At 39.1% G+C, this 25,516-nt stretch overlaps 1 protein-coding gene and 1 non-coding gene across 3 annotated transcripts in view; both read right to left on the bottom strand.

The window, feature by feature from the left end:
- The window catches only part of setd3 (SET domain containing 3, actin histidine methyltransferase), a 163,721-nt gene that overhangs the window by 109,326 nt on the left and 28,879 nt on the right, over positions 1–25,516 (bottom strand). For both annotated transcript variants that reach the window (XM_043697136.2, XM_043697137.2), the window contains exons 2-4: positions 24,428–24,534; positions 21,059–21,151; positions 15,458–15,606 (exon numbers count right to left, since the gene is read on the bottom strand). In XM_043697136.2, coding sequence (XP_043553071.1) covers positions 15,458–15,606; positions 21,059–21,151; positions 24,428–24,530 — 345 coding nt within the window. In that variant the 5' untranslated portion in view covers positions 24,531–24,534. The remainder of the gene's footprint in view (positions 1–15,457; positions 15,607–21,058; positions 21,152–24,427; positions 24,535–25,516) is intronic.
- Positions 17,434–17,515, bottom strand: trnas-uga (transfer RNA serine (anticodon UGA)). Its single transcript has one exon. It is a non-coding gene; the product is annotated as a tRNA-Ser (tRNA).

Below are 25,516 nucleotides of genomic sequence, written 5' to 3'. Positions count from 1 at the left end.
TAACAAAAAAAATCACAGTTGGGATATGGAATGCACTGGAAACATGGTGGAGGAAGATTCAATTCAGACATTCAACAGGGCATTGGAATGATTACTTGGATATAAATGATGTGTAAGAATATAAGGAAAAGGCAGGAAACTGGCACTAGGTAAGGTGGCAGACATGATCACAATGGGCCAAATGGCCTCCCTTTGCACCATAACACTTCTGTGATTCTGTGACTAATATGAGAACCTGAGATGATGATGATTGTTTTAGTCTTCCAGGTTTTAGAGTCAGTAATACACTTTGCACATTGTTACAGACTTGGTGGCTGACAGTTTATTTTTGAATTGGCAAGTTATGACAGTCAATGAATTCCAAAAGACACCATCATTGTACGAAGTAAACTATTTTGTTTAGTAGTAAACATTAGGAAATTCCATGAAAACGGTTATTCTTGAAAGCTCACAAACAGTCTGGTAGTTTGAAACAAACTTCCCAAATATTAAATTTCACCAAGAATGGAAATAATATGTCTACAAGTCATCTATAAACCAGAATATTAATCAGGAGTAGAAATCTATTAATTATTTTTGTTTACTACGAGACTTTTACAAAAACCTATTTTAAAAATGATTGAGTTTGGTCATTTGTCTGTTTTGTAATCACTTTTCAAATTTTAAACACTATGTGGAGTGATCCTTTCCAGTTTCAACGACTAGTAAGATCATTGTGGTCAATCTATACCCAAAAGTAATTTAGGGTCTATTGTTTGTTTACCTGAATAAGTTGCAGAAAGCTTTTCTATATCCCAAGCCAAAGATAAACATTCTCAAAGGTATGTGCATTGATATTAACCATTGTCATTGAAAGGGTAAAATTAGTTTCAGTTAGTTTGGGTTTACTTTTCAGTCATATTGCAAAAGCAAATTGAATTCACAGATGTGCAAAGGCAGGCTAGAAACTGCACTGTCAGCAAAATAGTGCTGGCCTTGGGTGAAATATAGTCAGTACCTGTGAAATCTATGTCAAATCACTCGATAATGTAATCGGTATATTGTGATGCTTTGTATAAAGCTTAGAGAGGTTTGTAACTGACCAGAGTTAGTTTTACTCTTCATGGTGCTAAGACTAGCTTGCACTGCACTTACATGAAATAAACAACCATTTAACCTGATTTCCAAGTCCTCATCGATTTGTTGAGCTGATTGATAAAATAAGTGATCAAAAATACTCAGGGCAAAATTATCTAAGGTAGTACCAAGATTGCAACTCTAACAATATTCAACAAGCTTGACATGAACAAGAACAAAATAGCAGATTAACTAACATCTAAATCATTTAAACATTTGTTATTCCATGACTACTTGCCTGCAGTACATATCATCTACAAAAATCATTACAGCAACTTGCCAAAAGTTTCTTCAACAGCTTCTCCCAAAACTGTGGCCTCACCACCCAGGACGGCAAGATACTCAGAGCCACCATCTTCAAGTCATACACTTTTATTAAAGCTGTGTAACTGTTCCTTCAATAACAGAGACAAAATCTAAGAACTCCCTAATAATAGTTTGGATACACCACCTCCATAGATCGCAGTGCTCCAAGAAAACAATTCATCACAACCTACGAATAGGCTATTATGTTTGGGTAATAAATGTCATTTTTGCCAGCAATGTCCATGAGCGCAAAGAAAAACATGATTAAGGAAAGTCAAAATGAGAGAAAATTTAAACGTGAACAACAGTATGTATAAGGAGGAAGAGAGAAACAAGAATGTGTTGAAAATACCAATCTGTTAATATTTCATCTTTGATCTGTTGAATGCAGGTTTGAAACAGATAGGAAAAACAAAACTGAAAGACTGCGAAATTTACTAAGGTAAAGTGTGGAATTATCGCCCTCCCTTCACATTTACCCATATCCAAGAATTAGCAGAGAGGAAGTTGTCAATCTCTATGAATTTAAAAGAGAATGGCAGTATGGAAAAGCTGTCAAGACAAAGTTAAAAACCTTCATAAATGTTGTAATAAAGGTGCATAATTTTTTCAAGATGGCAGCAGGGTGGGCTCCAAAGCCAGAGCTCATCCACTCAGTCTGTTTGTTTTCTTCTTTTTCCTCTTTGCATTTTTCTTTCTTTCTCGTCTTGCTTTCTTTCTCTCTACTTCCCTTTATTTCTCAGATGGCATCAGTGGTGGAGAGTTGAGCCAGCACATACTCGAGGAGGTGCAGCTCACTGAAGCCCAGCATGGACTCCCTGCTTTAGAAAGACTGTAATGCTGAACTTATACCTTTATTTCTTTATTTTTCTAACTTGTACCTAAGATTTTGTATCTAGGTATCTTTGTACCTAAGATGGCGCCAGAAGTGGAAATTTTGTATACTTTTTGCTGTACTCTTATCCCTATACTTGAGTACATGTGATAGTAATTCTAATTCTAATACCTGGATTTTGAAGTAGAGGTAAAATAGATGTATAGTTTGTGTTGTGAGGGCAACTTTTTTTTTAAGAAACAGAGGTCAGAAAGACATTTGAAATAGTGAATTATAGGCATTATTAGAAAGTGACTTCAGTTAAGGGATGTGCAGGAACCCTCTGATATCAATTTAAGACATGTTTACAAAGTCTGACATTTTACGACAAAGAGAAAACAGATCGGGATCCACTAATGGCCTGGTTTTAGTTCAAAAGAATCAAGGTTTCAGATCAGGGGAAGTTTTACCTTAACAGAAAGGTAGGTCGTTTGTGAAGTCTCCAAGCTATGAGAGTTTGTGTAGAAATTTTCAAGCCATGAGAACGGGCAGGTAGTCTTTTGGCCATCAAAACGAAAAAGGTTCAGTTAATTAAAAAATTAAAAGAGCTATAATACAAGTGACACCATTAAGATTGAATATCTGTAAAGAATATTGCTGGAAAAATGGTTGAAACTTTGCTTTGCTGTTTATAAACGTTGTGTTCTTTTTGTTAAGAGCACTTGCAGCCTTGTGTGCATACATACATTGACATTTACCACAGTAAGCAGTTGCAAAAATTAAATTCATTCTCTATCAAGATAGGTTTCACTCTACGATTGTAGCTATAGGAATGGTGCAGGAGGGAGCAATTCAGATACCTGGATAATTGGGGCTTATTCTAGGATAGGTGGGACCTCTACAAACTACACCTGTACCACAGGGGTACCAATATCCTGGATGGGGGCAGGAGGGTGAAATTTGCTAATGCTGTCCAGGAGGGTTTAAACTAATTCAGTAGGGGGGTGGGAACCTGAATTGTAGTTCCAGTGTACAGGAGTTTGAGAGTAGTGAGGTTATAAATAAGGTTTCAAGGTCACAAGAGTGTACTGGCAGGCAGGAAAGTGGTTTGAAGTGTGTCTACTTTAATGCCAGGAGCATCCAGAATAAGATGGGTGAACTTGCAGCATGGATTGGTACCTGGAATTTTGATGTTGTGGCCATTTTGGAGACATGGATAGAGCAGGGACAGGAATAGCTGTTGCAGGTTTCGGGGTTTAGATGTTTCAGTAAGAACAGGGAAGGTGGTAATGGAGGGGGAAGTGTGGCATTGTTAGTCAAGGACAGCAATACGGTAGCAGAAAGGACATTTGATGAGGACTCTTCTACTGAGATAGTATGGGCTGAGGTTAGAAACAGGAAAGGAGCGACCACCCTGTTGGGAATTTTCTGTCGGCCTCTGAAAAGTTCCAGAGATATAGAGGAAAGAATTGCAAAGATGATTCTGGATGGGAGCAAAAGCAACAGGGTAGTTGTTATGGGGATTTAACTTTCCAAATATTGAGTGGAAACGCTATGGGTCGAGTGTTTTAGATTGTTGAGTTTTTGTCCAATGTGTGCAGCAGGGTTTCCTGACATAGTATGTCGATAGGCCAACAACACATGAGGCCACGTTGGATTTGGTACTGGGTAATGATTTGGAGGTAGCTCAGCACTTTAGTGATAGTGACCACAATTCAGTTATGTTTACTTTAGCGATGGAAAGGGACAGGTATATGCCACACGGCAAGAGTTATAGCTGGGGGAAAGTCAATTATGATACAATTAGGTAAGATTTAGGATGCATGGGATTGGGAAGGAAACTGGAGGGGATGGGCACAATTGAAATGCTGAGCTTGTTCAAGGAACAGCTACTGCGTTTGCTTGATAAGTATGTACCTGTCAGGCAGGGAGGAAGTTGTTGAGCGAGGAAACGGTGGGTTACTAAAGACGTTGAATCTCTTGTCAAGAGGAGGAAGATAAGATGTGAAGGCTCAGTTAGGGCACCTGAGAGTTAAAAGTTAGGCTAAAGGAGAGCCAGAAGGGGGCATGAGATGTCTTTGGCAGGTAGAATCAAGGAAAATCCTGAAGCTTTCTACAGGTACATCAGGAATAAAATAATGACAAGAGTAAGATTAGGAGTAGGAAATTGTGCATGGAGTCCGAGGAGATAGAGGTGCTAAATGAATATTTTTTTTATCAGTATTCACACAAGAAAAAGACAATGTTGTCTAGGAGAATACTGATACAGGCTATTAGACAAGATTGGATTGACGTTCATGAGGAGGATGCGTTAGTAATTCTGGAATGTGTGAAAATAGATAGATCCCCTGGGCTGGAGGGGATCCTGGAATTATCTGGGAAGCTAAGAAGGAGATTGCAGAGCTTTGGCATTGACCTTTATGTCATCATTGTCTACTGATATAGTGCCAGAAGACTGGAGGATAGCAAATGTTGTCCCTTTGTTCAAGAAGGGGAGAAGAGATAACGCTGGTAATTATAGACCAGTGAACTTACTGCGGTTGTGGGTGTTGAAAAGGATTATAAGAGATAGGATTTATAGTCATCTAGAAAGGAATATTTTGATTAGGGATAGTCAACACGGTTTTGTGAAAGATAGATCGTGCCTCACAAACCTTATTGACCAAATAAGTGGATGAATGTAAAGCAGCTGATGTAGTGTATATGAATTTCAGTAAAGTGTTTGATAAGGTAGGCTATTGCACAAAATACAGAAACATGGAATTGAGGATGATTTAGGGTTTGGATCAGAAATTGGCTAGCTCAAAGAAGACAGAGGGTAGTGGTTGAGGGGAAATGTTCGTCCTGGAGTTCAGTTACTAGTGGTTTACCACAAGGATCTATTTTGGGGCCACTGCTTTTACAAATGACCTGGATGAGGGCATGGAAGGATGGGTTAGTAAATTTGCAGGTGACACGAAGGTCAGCGGAGTTGTGGACAGTGCGGAAGGATGTTGCGTGAGGGACATAGACGTTGAATCTCTTGTCAGGAGGAGGAAGATAAGATGTGAAGGCTCAGTTAGGGCACCTGAGAGTTAAAAGTTAGGCTAAAGGAGAGCCAGAAGGGGGCATGAGATGTCTTTGGCAGGTAGAATCAAGGAAAATCCTGAAGCTTTCTACAGATACATCAGGAATAAAGTAATGACAAGAGTAAGATTAGGAGTAGGAAATTGTGCATGGAGTCCGAGGACCAGAGCTGCAGAGCTGGGCTGAAAGGTGGCAAATGGAGTTTAATGTGGAAAAGTGTGAGGTGATTCACTTTGGAAGGAGTAACAGGAAGACAGAATACTGGGCTAATGGTAAGATTGTTGGTAGTGTGGGTGAGCAGAGAGATCTTGGTGTCCATGTGCATAGATCCCTGAAAGTTGCCACCCAGGTTGCTAGGGTTGTTATGAAGGCACATGGTGTGTTAGCTTTTATTGGCAGAGGGACTGAGTTTCAGAACCATGAGGTCATATTGCAGCTGTACAAAAAACTCTGGTGCGGCTGCACTTGGAGTTTTGTGTACAGTTCTGGTCACTGCATTAGAGGAAGGGTGTGGAAGCATTGCAAAGGGTGCAGACGAGATTTACCAGGATGTTGCCTGGAATGGAGGGAAGGTCTTACGAGGAAAGGCTGAGGGACTTGAGGCAGTTTTCATTAGAAAGAAGAAGGTCGAGAGGTGACTTAATGGAGACATACAAGATGATCAGAGGATTAGGTAGGTGGACAGTGAGAGCCCTTTTTCTTGGATGATGATGGCTAGCATGAGGGGACATAGCTTTAAGTTGAGGGGTGATAGATACAGGACAGACGTCAGAGGTAGGTTCTTTACTCAGTAGTAAGGCGTGGAAGGCCCTGCCTGCAACAGTAGAAGACTCACCAACTTTAAGGGCGTTTAAATGGTCATTGGATAAACATATGAATGAAAATGGAGTAGTGTAGGTTAGATGGGCTTCAGATTGGTTTCACAGGTCGGCATAATATCAAGGGCCTGTACTGCCCTGTGATGTTGTATGACATGTGCAGTATTGCCATCAGCTAGAACCACAGTAGTGTCCATTCAAAGAATCATTTCTTCATTTTTTGTTTCAAACCTTTGATAGAGAAGGTAGTTCAGTTATTATCTTGAAGAAAGTGAAATTCCAGACTTTCTATGATTTGTAATATCAGATCTGCAATCTAACATGCAATCTTCGTGTTTCACAATGCACTTCACTCTCCAAAATTGACTACGTTCAATCATCGTTTTGCAGCGTCTACAATATTGTCAGCAAGCTGCATGTGATAGGAATAATCTTTACCTCTCTGATGATTATTTTGAATGCTATTCATATTTCTTAGGTTCTTATGCAACAAGCAAATAATTGGGATTTACCTACAAACAATGGTAAATGAAATACAGGAAACATTTTAAGGAAATGGTGATGCAATGTTGGGAGGCCAATTTTCCCATCTTATTCCCTGTTTTTAAAACAATTTCTCAAATTATTTCAGTGAGATTATTGGGCAAGATGGACCAACACCTCATAGCTTCTTCTTCCATATACTTGTGGCAATGAAGCTGTTAGATATAAATAACCAACTGGGGGAAGTGGTTTACCTTAATTCCAAAGACAATTTCAGTTTGAATATGTACCTTGCTGTATTTGTTTTCTACTGAGTTATTGGAGTTAAGAAACAAAAGAACAGTACAGCATAGTACAGGCCCTTCGGCCTTTTATTCTACTCTAAAATCAGATTAACCTACTTACCCTTCATTATAGTATCTTCCATGTGTCTATCCAAGAGTCACTAAATGTCCCTAATGTATCTGATTGTGCTACCACTACTGGCAGTGCATTCCACGCACCCGCCACTCTCTGAGTAAAGAATCTATGTCTGACATCTCCCCTAAACCTTTCTCCAATTACGTTAAAATTATGCCCCATTGAGATAGACATTTCCACCATGAGAAAATGTCTCTGACTATCCACTCTATCTGGAGTTGTAAAGATGTTCAGCTATGGCTGAAGGAGGCAGCTTCCTCCCCTTTCAGAAATGTTCACCTTATTTAAGCTCATAATTTGAAGAAACTGCTTACTGAATTACAGTATTTTCTTACATAGATTACTTGATATCATGTCTACAGAATACCAATAGCTGTTCCTATTCAGAAATGTCAGAGGATTGTTAGCAGAGAGATGAGCAGGTTCATACAAATGGACAAAGGTTTTGTGTATCTGCAGATAAAAACTCACTTCATATTTTAAATACACCACAGATGTTTAAATCTACACAATTTATAACTAATTTGTTGTCAGATCTTTAGTGGGTGTGGTTGCTTCAAAAGGCAGCAGTTGTCTGATTTACTCTAAAGTAATGCAATGAAGTTGCATTGACGGTGTAGCAGTGGACATTACAAGGCAGGATCTCATTGTTGTGGATGTACAGTTTAAAAAAAATTGGGATTACTTCTAAATTAAGTGCATATTGTTATGAAGCTGAAGGCGTGTACTGTACCTTTAAGAGAGAGTGAAAACAGGCACAAAGTGTATTGGACAATTGAAAGCTGTAACAATTTGGCTGTAACCTCAATATGTCATTGTTTTCACAGCAGTTTGAATTTAACCAAGCAGTTTAAATTATGCCCCAAGATACAAAAAACTAATCGAATTTGAATTTTATTGTTTTGACAACATTGAACCAATGAGACAATCCAATGTTTTAGGATAGAAAAAGCAAGCATTTTGGACAATTTGCAAAGAAAGAGCACCACCTGCCATTGTCAGACAGAGTGCCCAAAAATTCTCTCTCTAAAAGGTACCATTTTCGTACGAAACATCTTGTAGCAGAAGACAGAAGATGACTCAGGGAGACCTATAAATAGAGGAGGACGACAGACGCTATCTAGTTGTGAAAATTGATTTGCTGTAAATTTAATAGAGGCTTTATCGATCAGTATAGTTATAGAGTGGGAATAAGATAACAAATCCTTAAGACAAAGGAGGCTTAAAGTTGTAAATAGTTGATGTTTAATGTTCACTTTTAGAGTTAAAGAATGAAAGTGTTATTTTTTTCTTTAAATATTGGAATTTGGGTAGTTTTCTGTCACTCATACTTTAACAGACTACGAAGCAAGGTGAGCTTTTGATTTAATTAGCAGAAGAGTTTGCTGCAGTGTCGTAACAATTTGGGGGCTTGGGTCCGTGATTTGGACAGATTTAGACAGATCCAGTCCGAGATTTAGACAGATTTGAACAGATTTGGGGTAAAAGATCCCAGCAGATTTAAACACCTGCCGATCAATATCCTAGATTTCTAAATAAAACACAGGTCAGACAATTTATTTAATTTTGATTACTTGTGGTTGATTAAATTTAAAGAGTGAGAGAAATGGCTCTTAAAATTGCTAAAGAGGTTCTGTGGTGTGAAGATGATTCTTAAATTTGCCAAGAAAGCTTAGAAGGACAGAAAAAAAACATACTTTGAATCAGCAAAGAGGTTAGATTTGGGTTTCACCAGGGACAAAAGGAAAGCTGAAACTGTAAGGGAATTACTCAAATACTTCAGTGTGTCAGAGAAACAGACAAATGCAGTAGAGTTAGAAAAACTTGAAATTACAATTGAGGAAATTGGAACTAGAAGATAAACGGGGGATGGGGGAGGAGACAGAGAGAGACAGAGAGAAGAGAGAGAGAAGGTTTTTAACTGAGCAAAGAGAAAGAGGAGAAAGAGAAAGAGAGAGACAAAGAGAGAGAAAAGAAAGGGAGAGATAAAGAGAGAAAAGAAAGAGAAAAAGGAGAGGGAATTTGAACTTCAGAAGTTGCAAATTAGTCATGAAACTCAAGTTAACAGGATGGAAATGACAAGAGAAGGATATGTTAAAGCATTGCCACATTTTGATGAGAAAGTGGTCAAAACCTTCTTTATTCCATTTGAAAAATTGGCAAGGCAGATGAAGTGGTCAGATGACTTGAGGGTAATGCTAGTTCAGACTAAACAGGTAGGCAGAGCTAGTGAGGTATTTGCACTGCTTTCAGGTCAGGGTCAAGAGATGATGCATAGATCAAACAGGTTATTTTGAAAGCTTATGAATTGGTACCAGAAGTGTATAGACAGCGGTTGAGAAACATAGAGGAGGAACCAGGTCAGACTTATATTGCATTCAAAAGAATTAAATGAAGTCATTTTGATAGATAGGTGCAGGCCTTAAAATAGCTAAGACCTATGAGGCTCTAAGAGAGATTATTCTGCTGGAGGAGTTTAAAAACTCACTTTCACAGATGATAAGAATTCACGCAGATGAACAGAAAGTTCAGGAAGAGAGAGGGGCAGCAGAGATGACAGATGAACATACATTGGTGCATAAAGCAAACTTTATCTTCCGGCAAGAATTTCATCCTGTAAGGAATAGAAATTGGGAGAAGGGGAGATCCTACACTATGAAACAAAGAGTAGAGAACACTGATAAATGTTTACTACAGGTTTAAAAAAAGCCCAAGAGGGTGGAAAGGAGATGAAAGGCCTCAGGTGTTTCCATTGTGATAAAGTGGGACATGTAAAGTCACAGTGCTGGTCGGAAAAGAAAGGCACTCTGGGAAAAGATGTGGTAAAAGAAGCTAAGCCAGTGCCATTAGTGAAAGTAGTAAAGGAAAGACGAGGAGCAGCAGGAATGTGCACAGCCTAGGCAGAGGCTGGGTATGGCGTTAGTGCCTGATCTCTAATCTCTGTAAAGACTTAACCTCTGTGGATAGAGTTTACTCAGAAAGAAAAGGGGGAGACGGGCAAGAAGTTACAATTTTGAGAGTTACAGGATCTAACTAGCCTCTAATAGTAAGAGATTAACGTATTTGCATTCTTTCTGACTTGTTACCTGACAGAGTGGTAATTTGTGGGATTGATGGACAGAAATTTAGCTTTCCCTCTGTAACATCGGGTTGGAGTGCCAACTCAAGACTAGGGAAGTAACAGTGGGAGTCATTAAAAAAGTGTCAGCTCCAGGAATTCAGTTTGTTCTTGGGAACGGGTTAGCAGGATCCAAGGTGGGAGTGACACCCCTTGTTGTGGAAAAGCCCAAGGAAGACCAGGGAACTGAGGAGTTAAAAGAAAAATACCCTGGAATATTCACCATATGTGTAGTAACAAGATCCCACCATCATTAGTCACAGTACGAGGCAAAAACTAAAAGAGAAAGATGAAGGAGTTGAGGTTCCGTTAGCGGACACCCTGTTTGATGTAATGGTGCAGGAAAAACCTGAACAGGCAGAAAGTCAGGCAGGAGTATTTGGTCCTAAAAAGCTAATGGCCTTACAACAGAAAGACGTGACAATAAAATATCAATATGTTGATGCCTACTCAGAAAAGGAGGCAGAGAATATTCCTGTATTCCTGAGGGTTATTATCTCAAGAGATAGAATCCCAAGACGAAAATGGAGACCACAGCAGTTCCGTGCAGAGGAGAAATGGGCAGAAATACACCAGATTGTGTTGCTGGTAGCATTCAGACAGGAAGTGTTATGGATAGCACATGAACTACTAGTAGGAGGTCATCTTGGTGTACGGAAAACTCAGGCTAAGGTACAAAAGTATCTCTATTGGCCTGGAATGCACAATGTGGTTAACTTTTGCCGTACGTGCCATACATGCCAACTGGTAGGTAAGCCACAGACAGTAATAAAACCAATTCCCATTTTCAAAGAACCTTTCACATGGGTTATGATTGATTCCCTGCCAAGAACTATAAGTGGGAACCAGTATTTGCTAACCAGAATGAATGTTTAAAAATGTGTTGCTGGAAAAGCGCAGCAGGTCAGGCAGCATCCAAGGAGAAGGAGAATCAATGTTTCGGGCATAATGTTCATGATTCCTGAAGAAGGGCTTATGCCCGAAACATTGATTCTCCTGCTCCTTGGATGCTGCCTGACCTGCTGCGCTTTTCCAGCAACACATTTTTAAGCTCTGATCTCCAGCATCTGCAGTCCTCACTTTCTCCTAACCATAATGAATGTGTCTACCAGATTTCCGGAGGCAAATCTATGGCAGAGTATTAAGGCAAAAAGAGTGGTAGAGGAGCGCGTAGCTTTCTTCACATGGAATGGGCTACCCCGAGAGATTCAGTCAGACCAAGGGTCAAAATTTACTGCAGGGCTGTTCATGCACCAATGTATATTCATCTGTCATCTCTGCTGCCCCTCTCTCTTCCTGAACTTTCTGTTCATCTGCGTGAATTCTTATCATCTGTGAAAGTGAGTTTTTAAACTCCTCCAACAGAATAATCTCTCTTAGAGCCTCATAGGTCTTAGCTATTTTAAGGCCTGCACCTATCTATCAAAATGACTTCATTTAATTCTTTCGAATGCAATATAAGTCTGACCTGGTTCCTCCTCCAGATAGCTTACGAATACAGCACTTTAAATCAAGTCCATATCATCCTGAATCCCACAGAGCTTTGGAAAGGTGGCATCAGATCCTGAAGATCATATTAAGAGCATACTATCAGGATTGCCCAAATGATTGGGATAAAAGCTATCCCATTCATATTGTTTGCCATTAGAGATGCCCCAAACAAATCTACTTAGTTTATTCTATTTGAGTTGATATTTGGACATGAAGTGAGAGGGCCATTGAAATTAATTAAAGAGAAATTGTCAAGGCCAAAGATGGAGAGCTCACACTTGGATTCTGTATTGGAGGTGAGGGAGAGATTAAGTCAGGTAGGTGAGTTAGCTAAACAGCACCTAAAGATGGCACCGTGTAGAATGAAGCAGGTGACAGGTAAGAACTCAGAAATTCAGATATTTTCCTGTGAGGATGATGTAGAGTATTGTTACCAGTGGTAGGAGATCCCTTCAAAGGTTTGGTGGTCCCTATCAAATTGAGAAAAAGTTGGTTCAGGTAAACTATCTAGTAAAGATGTCAGATAGGAAAAAAACTGTATTGCATATTTCATGTGAATATGTTGAAACCTTATTATAATAGAGAGAAGGAACTGGTGAAGCAGGTGTTAGTTACTAACCCACAGAGTGAGGAATCAAATCCAGACGTGCCTCAAAATACATTAAACAACGAGGAAGTCCCTAAGGAGTGGGATAGGTTAGTAAACTATCTGTCTCAGGACTGAAAATGTGTTGCTGGAAAAGCGCAGCAGGTCAGGCAGCATCCAAGGAACAGGAGAATCGACGTTTCAGACATAAGCCCTCCTATCTGTCTCAGGAGTAAAGAACACAGTTGAAAGGTGTTTTGCAGCAGTATTAGGACATATGCAGGAATAAAATGGGGAGGACCAATGCTATCCTGCATGAGGTAGACGTAGGTAATGCTGTTCCGATAAAATAACCTCCCACCTCACCCCTCCCTCCAAGGCCCCAAAGGAAACTTCCATATCCGCCACAGATTCACCTGCACCTCCACACACATCATCTATTGCATCCTCTGCACCCGATGTGGCCTCCTCTATATTGGGGAGACAGGCCGCCTACTTGCGGAGCGTTTCAGAGAACACCTCTGGGACACCCGGACCAACCAACCCAACCACCCTGTGGCTCAACATTTCAACTTCCCCCTCCCACTCCACCAAGGATATGCAGGTCTTTGGACTCCTCCATCGCCAGACCACAACAACACGACGGTTGGAGGAAGAGTGCCTCATCTTCCGCCTAGGAACCCTCCAACCACAAGGGATGAACTCGGATTTCACCAGTTTCCTCATTTCCCCTCCCCCCACCTTGTCTCAGTCAAATCCATCGAATTCAGCACCGCCTTCCTAACCTGCAATCTTCTTCCTGACCTCTCCGCCCCCACCCCAGTCTGACCTATCACCCTCACCTTGACCTCTTTCCACCTATCACATTTCCGACGCCCCTCCCCCAAGTCCCTCCTCCCTACCTTTTATCTTAGCCTGCTGGACATACTTTCCTCATTCTTGAAGAAGGGCTTATGCCCGAAACATCGATTCTGCTGTTCCCTGGATGCTGCCTGACCTGCTGCGCTTTTCCAGCAACACATTTTCAGCTCTGATCTCCAGCATCTGCAGACCTCACTTTCTCCTCCCGATAAAATAACACTCCTACAAGCTTCATCATTTCAAAGCCAGACAGGTCCAGAAGGACATGGATGTAATACTCAACGAAGATATCATCAAACCCAGTCAAAGCAAGTGGAGTTCGTCGCTCATGTTAGTTCCCAAACCGGACGAGTCTCAATGATTTTGTGTGGACTAGCGGAAGGTCAACGCCGTAACAAAATCAGACTCATACCCAATACAAAGATTAGAGGGCTGTATAGAGAAAGTTGGACAAGCCAGTTACAAGTTGGACTTACTGTATGGTTGTTGGCGGATACCTTTATCAGAGAAAGCAAAAGAAATTTCTGCGTTTGTAACCTCAAATGGGCTGTATCAATTCAAAGTAATGCCTTTTGGAATGAAGAATGCACCCGCCACATTCCCACAACTCATGAACAGAGTTGTGGCTGGTTTAACAAACTATGCAGTCTATCTGGATGATGAAGTGATCTTAGTGAGTCGTGGAGAGGTCACAGCGGCAGAGACCTTAGAACGATTCAGAGAAGCAAAACTGGTAATAAACTTAAAGAAAACAGAATTCGCGAAACCAGAGGTAATGTTCTTGGAACATAACATCGGTCATAGAAGGTTGATCCCAAGGAACGCAAAGACGAAGGGCATCGAGGAATTCCCATGACCAACCTCGAAGAGGTGCTTCAATCTTTGGGACTAAGCGGATTCTACTGGAGGCTTATTCCAAACTTCAGCAGCGTAGTGGCACCGTTAACAAATTTGCTGAAGAAGACAGAACAATGCCAGGAGGCATTTGACAATTTAAAAGCAGTATTAGCCACTGCACCGGTTTTAGTTTCACCAAATTTTTTGAAAGCTTTCAGAGTTGCAAACAATGCTCGTGACATAGGAGTTGAAGCTGTACTGTTGCAGGAAGATGATGATGGAATTGAACTGCCAGTTGGTTACTTTTCAAAGAAACTCAACACCCACCAGAGAAAATACTCTACGATCGAAAAGGAATTATTGAGTTTGGCACTGGCCTTACAACATTTTAATATTTATGTCATGAACAATGTGTCAGAAACAGTTGTGTACATGGATCACAAACCCCTTACATTCTTGGAACGATTTAAAGACAAGAATACGAGACTATTTCATTGGAATCTTATGTTACAGACTTAAAATTTACAAATCGTACATATTGCGGGTCATAAGAATGTGATAGCAGATGTGTTATCGCAGATTTAACAGATAAAGTATAGATAAGATGGAATAGATACCAATTTATGTGTGTGCATTAGTTAATATGAACTTAGATTAACGTTCTCTGTAATTCATGGTAATGGGGTTAAGAAATAGAGAAAAGAATGAAGCTACTTTTTCATTATGATGGTTCATTTTTTTCTTAAACGGGGGAGTTGATACGAAGTTGAAGGCACGTATTGTACCTTTAAGAGAGAGTGAAAGCTGGCAAGCACCTGGCAGGCACAAAATTTACTGGACAATTGAAAGATGTAATGTTTTGGCTGTAACCTAGACACCTCAGTGTTTTCACAGCAGTTCGAGTTTAACCAGTTTAAATTAAAACCCAATTGAACTTGAATTTTACTGTTTTGACAATATCACACCAATGATATGATCCAATGTTACAGGGTATAAAAAGCAGGCAATTTGCACAGTTAGCAGAGAAAGAGCATCACCTGCCATTGTCAGACAGACTGCCTGAAAACCCTTTCTCTAAAAGGTACATTTTTCATATGGAACATCTGTGCAGCAGAAAACCAAAGATGACCTAGGGAGATCTACAAACAGAGAAGGATGACAGCTGAAAATTGATTTGAAAATTTAATAGGGGCTTTATCGGATCAGTCGATTGTTATAGAGTGGGAGGTAGATAACAAATCTTTAAGACAAAGGAGAGTAGGAGTTATAAATAGTTGTTGCTTAATGTTCACTTTAGGGTTTAAAAAATAAAATTGTTATTTTTTTCTTTAAATACTGGAATTTGGGTAGTTCTCTGTCACTCATACTTTAACAGATTACGAGGCGAGGTGAGCTTTTCGGTATGTTTGGGTTAATTAGCATGAAGGGTTTGCCGTAGTGCCGTAACAATATCAACAAATGATTCTGGAAAGTCTGATCTCTGTAGGTGAAAATTACTGCATAGAAAGGATGGTGGATGAAGAAGGTTAAAAGAGGCAAACCTTAATGTCTTTAGTTGCCTTTAAACCATAGCCCTCTTCTGGAAAATAAGTGATTTCAAAACCCTCAGTTGAGGCTCCACAGTCAGCTGCCCACTGCAGTAGTTCATCAAAGTGGTGTTCTCTGTTCCCATCAAAGACAACCGATAATCCTAAATGGTTACAAACCACATAGTAACTTAAAATCAGAGAAGTTAATTATAGGTGAATCAAAGTTCTACTAACTAGAAAAGAAATGCAAAACAAATTCGATTTAATACTAGGCATTCAAGAAAAAATGAAAAAGGATTCAGGCAGTGTTTAAACTGATCAGCAATAGCTTTGGTGCAAGAATGATAATATAGCCAATCTACAATAATATCGCACATTGCTTAATTAATTAAATCCTGACACTATGATTCATTGTACAAGACAATTTGATTGGAGAAGGATGACATTCATCTCCATGTGACTTGTTACCATAAAAGTATAAAACAGATTATAGAAAATTTAGGAGAAAATGTTTTCACATCTGGAGCTTCAGAAAATAGAAGGCATTTGGAGCTTGATAAATTGCTTGAAACTTCATTCCCACTATTTACAATCCAGTCTTAAATCCCTCACTGTGCACAATACCTATTCATTACAGCACATTTCTCAATCCATTTTCTTGTAATCCATCCTAAACTGTTCTGATGAATTTTCAACTGTTAATAGCATCACTCAAATGCCCATTTTAAATGCAGTAATCTAGATAGCGTCAGGAGAAAATTCAAGCAAACATTATCGTTTCAGAACCTATCCTGTTCCTCGCTGGATATTCATACATGGTTACTGATCCAATTATTCTATCAACTTTGCAGCCCACAGACACAGCAGGCAAACTCCAACACTTCCAATTTTTGTGCTGGTTGAAATTAAATAAATCAATTCAGACCAGAGATTGAACCTGAAAATGTTCTGATATGAACTAAAAATCAAAGGAAAGCTAAACAATCAATTTGTTCAAAGTTTATAGGACAAAAAGGATCAGGGCATTTTGGGCAGTGGCAAGTGCAACAAGCTCCTCAACCAAGCTTAACAAAAAAAGTACAGACGCCAAGAGGTCACTAGTGAGGAACAAGGGAGATTAAGCAATGGTAGCACATTTTTAGTGCCATAACAGTAAACCTTAGTGCGGACAAAACTGGAATTGTGACTAAAAAGCAATAGACTAATTCAGGAAAGTCATAATGATTGTCAGTTCATATTTCTTGCAAATGATCAAAGATAGAAAATACCAATTCATTCTGCACACATTAAAATGCAACAAACACTGAAGAGGGTGCATCTTTAGAGACCTTTGATTTCTTAACACATTTCCAGCTTCCTCCCATAATCCAAAGATGTGCAGGTCAGGTGAATTGGCCATGCTAAATTGCCCATAGTGTTAGGTGCATTAGTTAGGGGTAAATATAGAGGAATGGGTCTGAGTGGGTTACTCTTCGGAGGGTCAGTATGGACTTGTTGGGCCAAAGGGCCTGTTTCCATACTGTAGGGAATCTAACGCACCTAACACTGTTGGCAATTTAGCATGGCCAATTCACCTGACCTGCACATCTTTGGATTGTGGGAGGAAACCCATGCAGACACAGGGAGAATGCCCAAACTCCACACAGACAGGTGGGAATCGAACCCAGGACCCTAGTGCTGTGAGGCAGGGGTGCTAACCACTGAGCCACCGTGCCACCCATTAAGAGTATCCCACTCAAACCCAGCCCTCTAGCCTATGACTCTACATTTACCCCTAACTAACACATCCTGAACACTATGGGCAATTTAGCCCGGCCAATTCACCCTAACCTGCACATCTTTGATTTGTGGGAGGAAACCACGCTGATGTGGGGAGAATATGGAAACTCCACACAGACAGACAGTCACCTGAGGCTGGAATCGAACCCAGGTCCCTGGCACTGTGAGGCAGTTGTGCTAACCACTGAGCCTTCCACTTAAAACTTCAACGCTATGAGCAGGACTCGAAACTGCGCAGGGAGCCCCCATTGGATTTCAAATCCAATGCCTTAACCTCTCGGCCATCACCGCTGCTGGGGAAGTGCAGGTTAGGTAGATTAGCTATGGTAAATGTGCGGTTAGGAGGCTAAGGTATGGATCTGAGCCTGGATATAATCCTCTTTGGAGGGCCGGTGTAGACTCAATGGGCTGAAAGGCTTCTTTCCAGACTGTAGGTTCAATGAATATTCAGGACTGTTTTAGAAATAGTAAGCGGGAACTTAAATGAGGACAATCTGTTCAACAAATCACGGTCACTTCTTTTGGCATGATATAAAGAAAGATGGAACTCCCTACAATAGTTGCATTTTGATTTTCTGATACCCCGACATAAAATCCTATTTGTGAACTGATATTTAATATTGAATCAAGTATAAAACACAGACTAGATAAGAAAATGAATTAAGACCGTTCCTAATAGATGCAGCGCCAGAAGGTTGAGGTGTTGAATGAAAGACAAATGTTTAAACTCCTTGATAACCTACATAAAGCTTAGATGAAGAAATCAATTATAAACATTTTAATTCTGCAGATAACACTAAATAGAATAAAGCTCACAGAGAACACTGCCAGTAATTTCTAAATTTAGATTTGTCTTTGTGATTGAGTGGAATGATGTTAAATTATCTAATAGCAATCATAATATAATCAAGCTCAATGCAGTGCTTCTAAAGGAGAAACATGAAAATGATGAGATTCCATATTTAGATAAGACTGAATTCAATATGCTAAAACAGAGACTGTCTGCAGGAAACTAGACAAGTCTGTTTTGGATTAAATGACAGATCGGTAGGATGAGTTAACAAATTAATATGATACAGTATATATGAAAGTGCAAGATAAAAGTATCATAATATTTTAAAAATACCAAAAACAGCCAAGTTTGACTACAGAGTTAAGAAATAATATACAGCAAAAAAGAAGTACAGATCCTGATGTGGGGAGAATGGCAAATAGTGGGTAAATATATAAGAGTACAAGAAGGGAATATGACATGAAACTTGCAAACAGCATCAAATCAAGCAAAAAGTCTTTACAATTACTTTAGGGAAAAAAAAGACACTTGACAGGAGCAATATGGGTGCACTGAAAACATATAATAATGGTCTTGTCAATAGGGGACATACGGAATAACAACATCAATAGTGACATTAGAGGAAGTGGATTGCAGGCCAAAGGTATTAAGCATATGAGGCAAAGGCAGGAACATGGAATTATGTCATAAAATAGCCGTAATCACACTGTATGGCAGGGCAGGCTCAAAAGCCTTATGCCATTTCCCAAAAGATAAAACTAGCTCAATGGGTATCGAGTGAAAAATTGAATAACTTAGGCCTGAAAAACTAAAGGAGAGAGTAATAATCAGAAAAGAGGAAAAAAGAATGTTCTGAGAGTAGCATTACACTCACAAAGAGTAACAGTTAAAAAAAACTTGATCAAAATTTTAGAGTTATCCACCTTTTTAGTGATACAGACGTCACCTCGTTTATCTTTTATCATATTTGTCAGAATAATGCAAAGAAGTGTTGGTCAGAACGTCTTAAAAGAGGTGTTTTGAAGAGACTGTGTGGTAGTCTCAAATGCAAAGGAGATGAGACACAGAAACAGTTGACAAGCTTACAGTATATTGTCTAGAAATTAGTGATGATGCAATACAAATAGTGCTATATAAACTATTCAAGAGTGCAATTAAGATGCACCTAAAGCAGTTTTCTAAAATCAAACTAATGACCAGAAAACTTGCATTGAAACTGGCTGAATGATCATAATCTTTAATAGAACCAAAGAAGTCAAAGGCATTCAAAACACTAGAGTGTCAAAGCGGTACTTCAGTAAAACTACCATGCCACTCGCTTTGTAAAGTTTTGGAAGCATTTTAAATAGCAAACATGTATTTATTAGGAAGTAGGAGGACATAAAAATGCAAAGAAAAACATAAAAAAGTGGGACTGTGGGTCAGTAGAACAGAGGACACTGATTATCAAAAAGTGTTGTGAAGGTATTAAACTGAAATTAAAAAAGTGAAATATATTGTTTTAAATGATTGAAGATCTAGTTGGGGGCGGGGGGGGGGAGGAGGGGGAAGGTGAAGAGGGTACCGACAGGACCTTTAGAAACAAGAACAAGAGAAACTAGGGAGAGAGGCCATGCCAAGTTTTAAGGAAGAGTTTAGATTGTGATTAAAAGGGAATGAAGGGGAATGGGAACATAGAATCAGAGTTCTGACAATAAAAAGAAATAATAGTTGAGTAAAATTGAGTTTCCATGTGTCAGACTAGGTCATACATTCTAACATTTGAAGTTTACAGCATACTAAGTGCTATGATATTACAGATGTTTTATTACTATATTCTTTAAAGTCAAGTTTTTTTTTATCATTTTCACAGAAATTAGATTTATAATTAAGGGTTGAAACAAAGAATTGATACATTGCAAAAAAAAGGCCATTCGGACCATGAAGTCTCACTGGCTCTTCAAATACGCATTGTGACATGTCCTATATCCTTGGATGTTGTTTCTGTTCAAATACTCATTTAATGCCCTCCTGAATGCCTCAACTGAATCTGCCTTCAACACATTTCTATTTAATCTTTCTATTTATTTCCATATCGCATGTGGTTCTTTGTAAAACACTTTAAAATTTGTGTCCTTTGCTTCTCAATCCTTTTACAAATGGAATGGTTTCCATTGATTTTATACAGGTCCCTTGTGATTTTGATAACTCTTTCAAATCTCCTCTTCATTTTCTCCTTTCCAAAGAAAGCAGTTTCAAGTTTTCCCAATCTATCCTCATAAGTCAAGTACCTCACTCCTAGAAGCATTCTTGTAAACTTCTTCTGCACATTCTCCAATTATTCTCATTCTTCCTGAATTGTGGCACTCAAACTGTACGTAATGCTCCACTGAGGTCTAATTAATGTCTTAAAGAAGACTTATTATATAGTATATGACTGCTTAGTGGAGTCTCACCATTATAAATTCTAGGATTGCGAAGGAATTTTGGTATTTGATCCAACATTACCTAGGATATGATTCATAGCATAATCGAAAACTAAAACCTTATTTAGGTTTTACACCCAGCAACTATCCAGGATCAGCCCTCAATTCTGGAAAACCACAGAATTTGTCCTTTTGTCATTATTCCTAATGACCATACAGTGATGCCAACAATATGGGTTCAATTCCTGCACTGGCTGAGATTACTATAAGGAGTCTCCTTCTCAGCCTCTCCCCTCGCTTGAGCCATGGTGACCCTCAGGTTAAATCATCACCAGTCATTTCTGTCTAATGGACAGAACAGCCCTATGGTCTGGCGAGACTATGGCGACTTTATCTTTACTCCTGATGATGTGACTAAAATTGAGAGCAGAAAGCTATACAAAAAAAACTCAGAACCTTAAAACTGCAGCATAGTAAATTAAACCTTCAGTATGTTATGTTATCTTGTACATACCATTTTCAATTTTATACTACCTCTTTTGCTGGCTAGCGATGACAGTGATGTGCAATCAGATGAGTTTGTTTGTGAAACAAGAGAAAATAATTCATGCAAAAGAGGAAATCAATCATAATTACCTTTTTGTTTTTTACGGATTTTTTCAACCAAGCCACGGATCTGCACGTATTCTTCCCATTCCTTTCCAGGTACTGTGGAAGGATTGCTACATTCTTGAAGAGAAATAAAAAATAAAAAATACTGTATTACAAGCCTGTATGCTGATAAGCTGAAGCACCTATAATATTTCACCCTAGGTGGACAGTGAATTAGATATTTGGCCTTTTAATTGTGGCCAACTTTTAATTGTCCACTTTAAAATCTACCTAAAAAATAAAAGAGGAATGTCTCTTCTTCCCTCCTGTTAAAGATAACCCCTCTGTCACATCCATGTGAATTAGCCTGTCCAGATTCAATAATCATTTTGAAGAAGATTCATACCAGACTTGAAACATTAATTCTGTTTCTCTCTCCACATTTGCTTCCAGAGCTGCTAAGTTTCTTCAGCATTCTCTGCACTGGTTGTCAATTATCATTCACTTTTAGTGGGTGTCAACTTTACAAATATACCCTTAATTCAGCATTAACAGGCACAGAGGTTTCCAACTGAATCAAGCAAGGCCACAAGGGTAGCAAACAGAAATCTTGTTGGGACAGAGATGAACAGAGGTTGAGGTCAGGGCCTACTTTAAGCTTCCCTTTCAAAACGTTTTCAACTAGGCCAGTTCTTGGGGTAGCAAATTCAGCCTTAGTTCTTGGGGTAGCAAATAGCCTGCAAAATACTTAAAAGAGGAGACAAGGCAGATGCAGGTAACATGTTTCCCCTTTGTTGAGGAATCTAAAATCAGAGGGCACAACTTCAAAATGAGGGGATGCCACTTAAGTCTGAGATGAGGAGAACTTACTTTTCATTCGGAGAATTGTAAACCTTTGCAATTCTCTACCACAGAGGGCTGGGAAGCTCAGTGTTTGCGTATGTTTACGATATGAATCAATGGATTTCCAACAACCAGTGATATACATTGATATGGTCTTGTGGGTTGGGGATGGAGTTGCTGTGTAGAAGGCAATGAAGTGTTGAGTCAATCATAAATATGCTGAATGTTGGCGCAGGCTCGATAGGTTGAAAGATCTATTGTTGTTCCATGTTCTTGAATACATAATATTTAATATGAAGCATGCTTAAGGTTTATGAATCTGAAAACAGACAGAGCCTCAAAGAATACAAAGATGGCAGGAAAGAACTCAAACAAAGAATTATGAAGGTTAAAAGGGGTCACAAAAGGTATTTGGCAATCTGAATTACGGAAAGTCCCCAGATGTTTTATACATGCATAAGGAGCAAGTGGGTAGCCCGGGAAACGGTAGGTCCACTCAAGGACAAAGGAGAGAATTTCTACACGGAGCCACAGGAAGTGGGTGAGGTCCTTAATGAGAAGGACATTAGTAGATGGTGAGTCTTGGGAGGAGAATGTTGATATTCTGGCATATGTCAATATAAAAAAGGAGGCGATTGGTGTTTTACAAAACATGAAGGTAGACAAATCTCCAAGACCTGATGGGATCTATCCCAGAATGCTGAAAGAGGCAGGTGAGGAAATCGTTGGGGCCTTGTATAAAACCTTTGTGTTCTCTTTAATCATAGGAGAGGTCCCAGAGGGCTAAGATTAGCCAATGGCGTTCTTTTGCTTAAAAAGGGCAACAGGGATAATCAGGGAAATTACAGACCAGTGAGCTTTACATCAGTGGTAGGGAAATTATTGAAGATGATTTTTAGGGATGAGATTTACTCACATGTGGAAAGATATAAATTTATTAGCTTTGTGCAGGGAAGGTCATGTCTTACAGATTTGATTGCATTTTTTGAGGATGTGACAAAAATGATTGATGAGGGCAGTTTGGAAGCCTGCATGGACTTCAACATCTTTGACAAGGTCCCTCATGGCTGGCTGATGCAAAAGATGAAGTCACAGGATATTCACACTGAGCTGTTAAGATGGATACAGAAGTGGCTTATTCATGGAAGAGAGAAAGTAGCAGTGTAAGGGTGTTTTTGTTTTGACTGGAGATCTGTGACTAGTAGTGTTCCACAAGGATCAGTGCTAGAATTCATGTTGTTTGTAGTATATATAAAGTTATTTGGAGGAAAATATAAGTGGTCTGATTAGTAGTTTTGTGGACAACACAAAGATTGGAGAAGCTGTGGATAGCAAGGAGAATTGTCAGAGGATACAGATAAGCTGGAGATTTGGATGGAGTTTAATCCGGACAAATGCAAAGGGATGCATTTCAGGAGATCTCACATAGGAGTGAAGTATACAGTAAACGGCAGAACCTTTAAGAACATCAATATACAAAAGGGTCTCAGCGTACAAATCCACAGTGGCAACACAAGTGGATAAGGTGGTCAAAAAGGCATTTGGCATACACACCTTCATCAGTCAAGGCACAGAGTACAAAAATTGGCAAGCCATGTTGCAGGTGTACAGAACTTCAGTTAGGTCATATTTAGAATGTTGAGTACAGTTCTGGACATCATACTATCTGAAGGATATAGGAGGCTTTAAAGAGGGAACAGAAACAGTTTATACCGGAGGTTACCTGGTTTGGAGGATATTAGCTATGAGGAGAAATTTTCACTTGAACATCAAAGGATGAGGAGAGACCAGATAGAAGTTTACAAAATTATGAGCAGCATGGATAGTCAGAGTCTTTTTCCAAGGGTAGAAATGTCAATTATTATGCTATGTAGGTTTAAGGTAAAAAAAGGGGGAAAGATTAAAGGAGATGTGACAGGCAAGTTCTATTTTTTACAAATAGGGTGGAAAGTGCCTGGTGTGCTGCCAGAGGAGGTGGTGGAGGCAAGTACAAGAGCAAAGCTTAAGAGGCATCTTGACAGATGCATGAATAGACAAAGAATAGAGGGATAGCGATCGGACAGAGGCAAATTATTCTGTTCATCCTTTAATCTTAGATCTTTTTTGGCTTCAATAACTTATTTCTTGCTGGATCTGATCTTTGGTGGCCTGCTTTAGGTTTCCTTGACCCAAGACATTACCTCACTTCCTTTATTTAAATCCACGTCTTCAATGTACAAATATACATTTCCAGATTTGGTACTCAGAAATTCAATCAACAATTTTCTTTGATTTATGAAAATTAACTTAGCGGCACAGCTTTTCAAAAAGATTACATTTGTCAAATGATTCTGAATCTCCAAACAATTTTCCTACACCTGAATACAATCAAACTCATGAGAAACTAACTTTTATGTACAGATGAAAAATAGGTTAAAGTGAACAGGCAGTCTATTGTCACACCTCAGGCAAGGTGCAAAGCAAACTGTTAAACTTTTTTTTTCTCCTAGGGATAAATTAAAACTACCTATGATGACAACTTAAAATTATATTGTACTACAAGATTTCTAATTCAATTCAAAGAATACTTACTTTGCAGCAATTCTGTTATCAGGTTCATTATTTCTTTCGTAGAAACTGTTGCTGTCGCTCCACCTCCTGATTTCTGTGTTTTGACTCTACTTTTCTTGCCCATTGTTCTGTTGTAAAATAAAGCAGCACAAACATCTCACATTAAATAAATCTCTGAAAAGGTCATGGTATGCCACAGTTATCCCGTCAATTATTACAATACTTTTTTTTTAGGAAAGTTAGGCTTCAAACATCTTACTGTTGCACTATGTCTATCTTATTGTGTAAATCCATAAATGTGTAAGAAGACCTGCAGCTTAAAGCTGAAAATTCACCTCAAAGTTAAGCAGTCAGTCAGTATTCAACAGTCTTCAAAAATTAAACTATTAATTATTCTGGTGAAAGGTCACGGTTGTAATTTATTACCAGAAGCCTTTCTACCAAAGTAATAAATGAAAGAATATAAAAATTATGTTAGCCTTCCAGAGCAAGGGATCGATGTGCAGGGATTCATAGAAGGTAAATGTTAAATGAGCACGACCATAATTGCATTAAAGGGAGTAAGATACAACCACAAATCCTGCAAGGAGAAATGGGATGGAGACCCAAAAGGTGAACAATAGAATAGTGGCTCAAGAGAAATCTATTTCAGTATTCCTTATAATTTACATGAACAACCTGGCTTCATCGCTTGATGCAAACTGGCGTAATTTTGAAATTATTAAAAACTGGAGGCAAGAATGGTCAAAAACCTACCAAAGTAAAGCAGCCAAAATGTAACTGGACCAAGTTATGAGAAATGAAATTCAGTAAGAGTAACTGAAATATTAACAGAGAAAGAATAATTGAGTGACAGATGGAACTTATGAATAGCTCGAAGTAAATCTTAAAAAAAAAGTGATTTAAGGAGATGACTAGCCACAGAACTTAAAATGTCCAGCAGTTACACAGCAGCAACATCAAACCAACATAATGTACGTCTATGTAGCCAAAACTGTGGAGCACAGTCCAGAGGAGGTACTGTTAAGACTGTGCAATGTTTTCATCAGATTATGCACTAAGCACTGATTTTAGTCACTGAAGATGAGAATGACACCCTTACTCTTAATG

This window comes from Chiloscyllium plagiosum, unplaced genomic scaffold (assembly GCF_037043375.1).
Source record: "Chiloscyllium plagiosum isolate Xiang-an unplaced genomic scaffold, Cpla_swu_hap1 HiC_scaffold_8, whole genome shotgun sequence".
Lineage (NCBI taxonomy): Eukaryota > Metazoa > Chordata > Chondrichthyes > Orectolobiformes > Hemiscylliidae > Chiloscyllium > Chiloscyllium plagiosum.
Note: the sequence above shows the minus strand (reverse complement) of the source record. Positions and strands in the feature narration are given on the sequence as shown.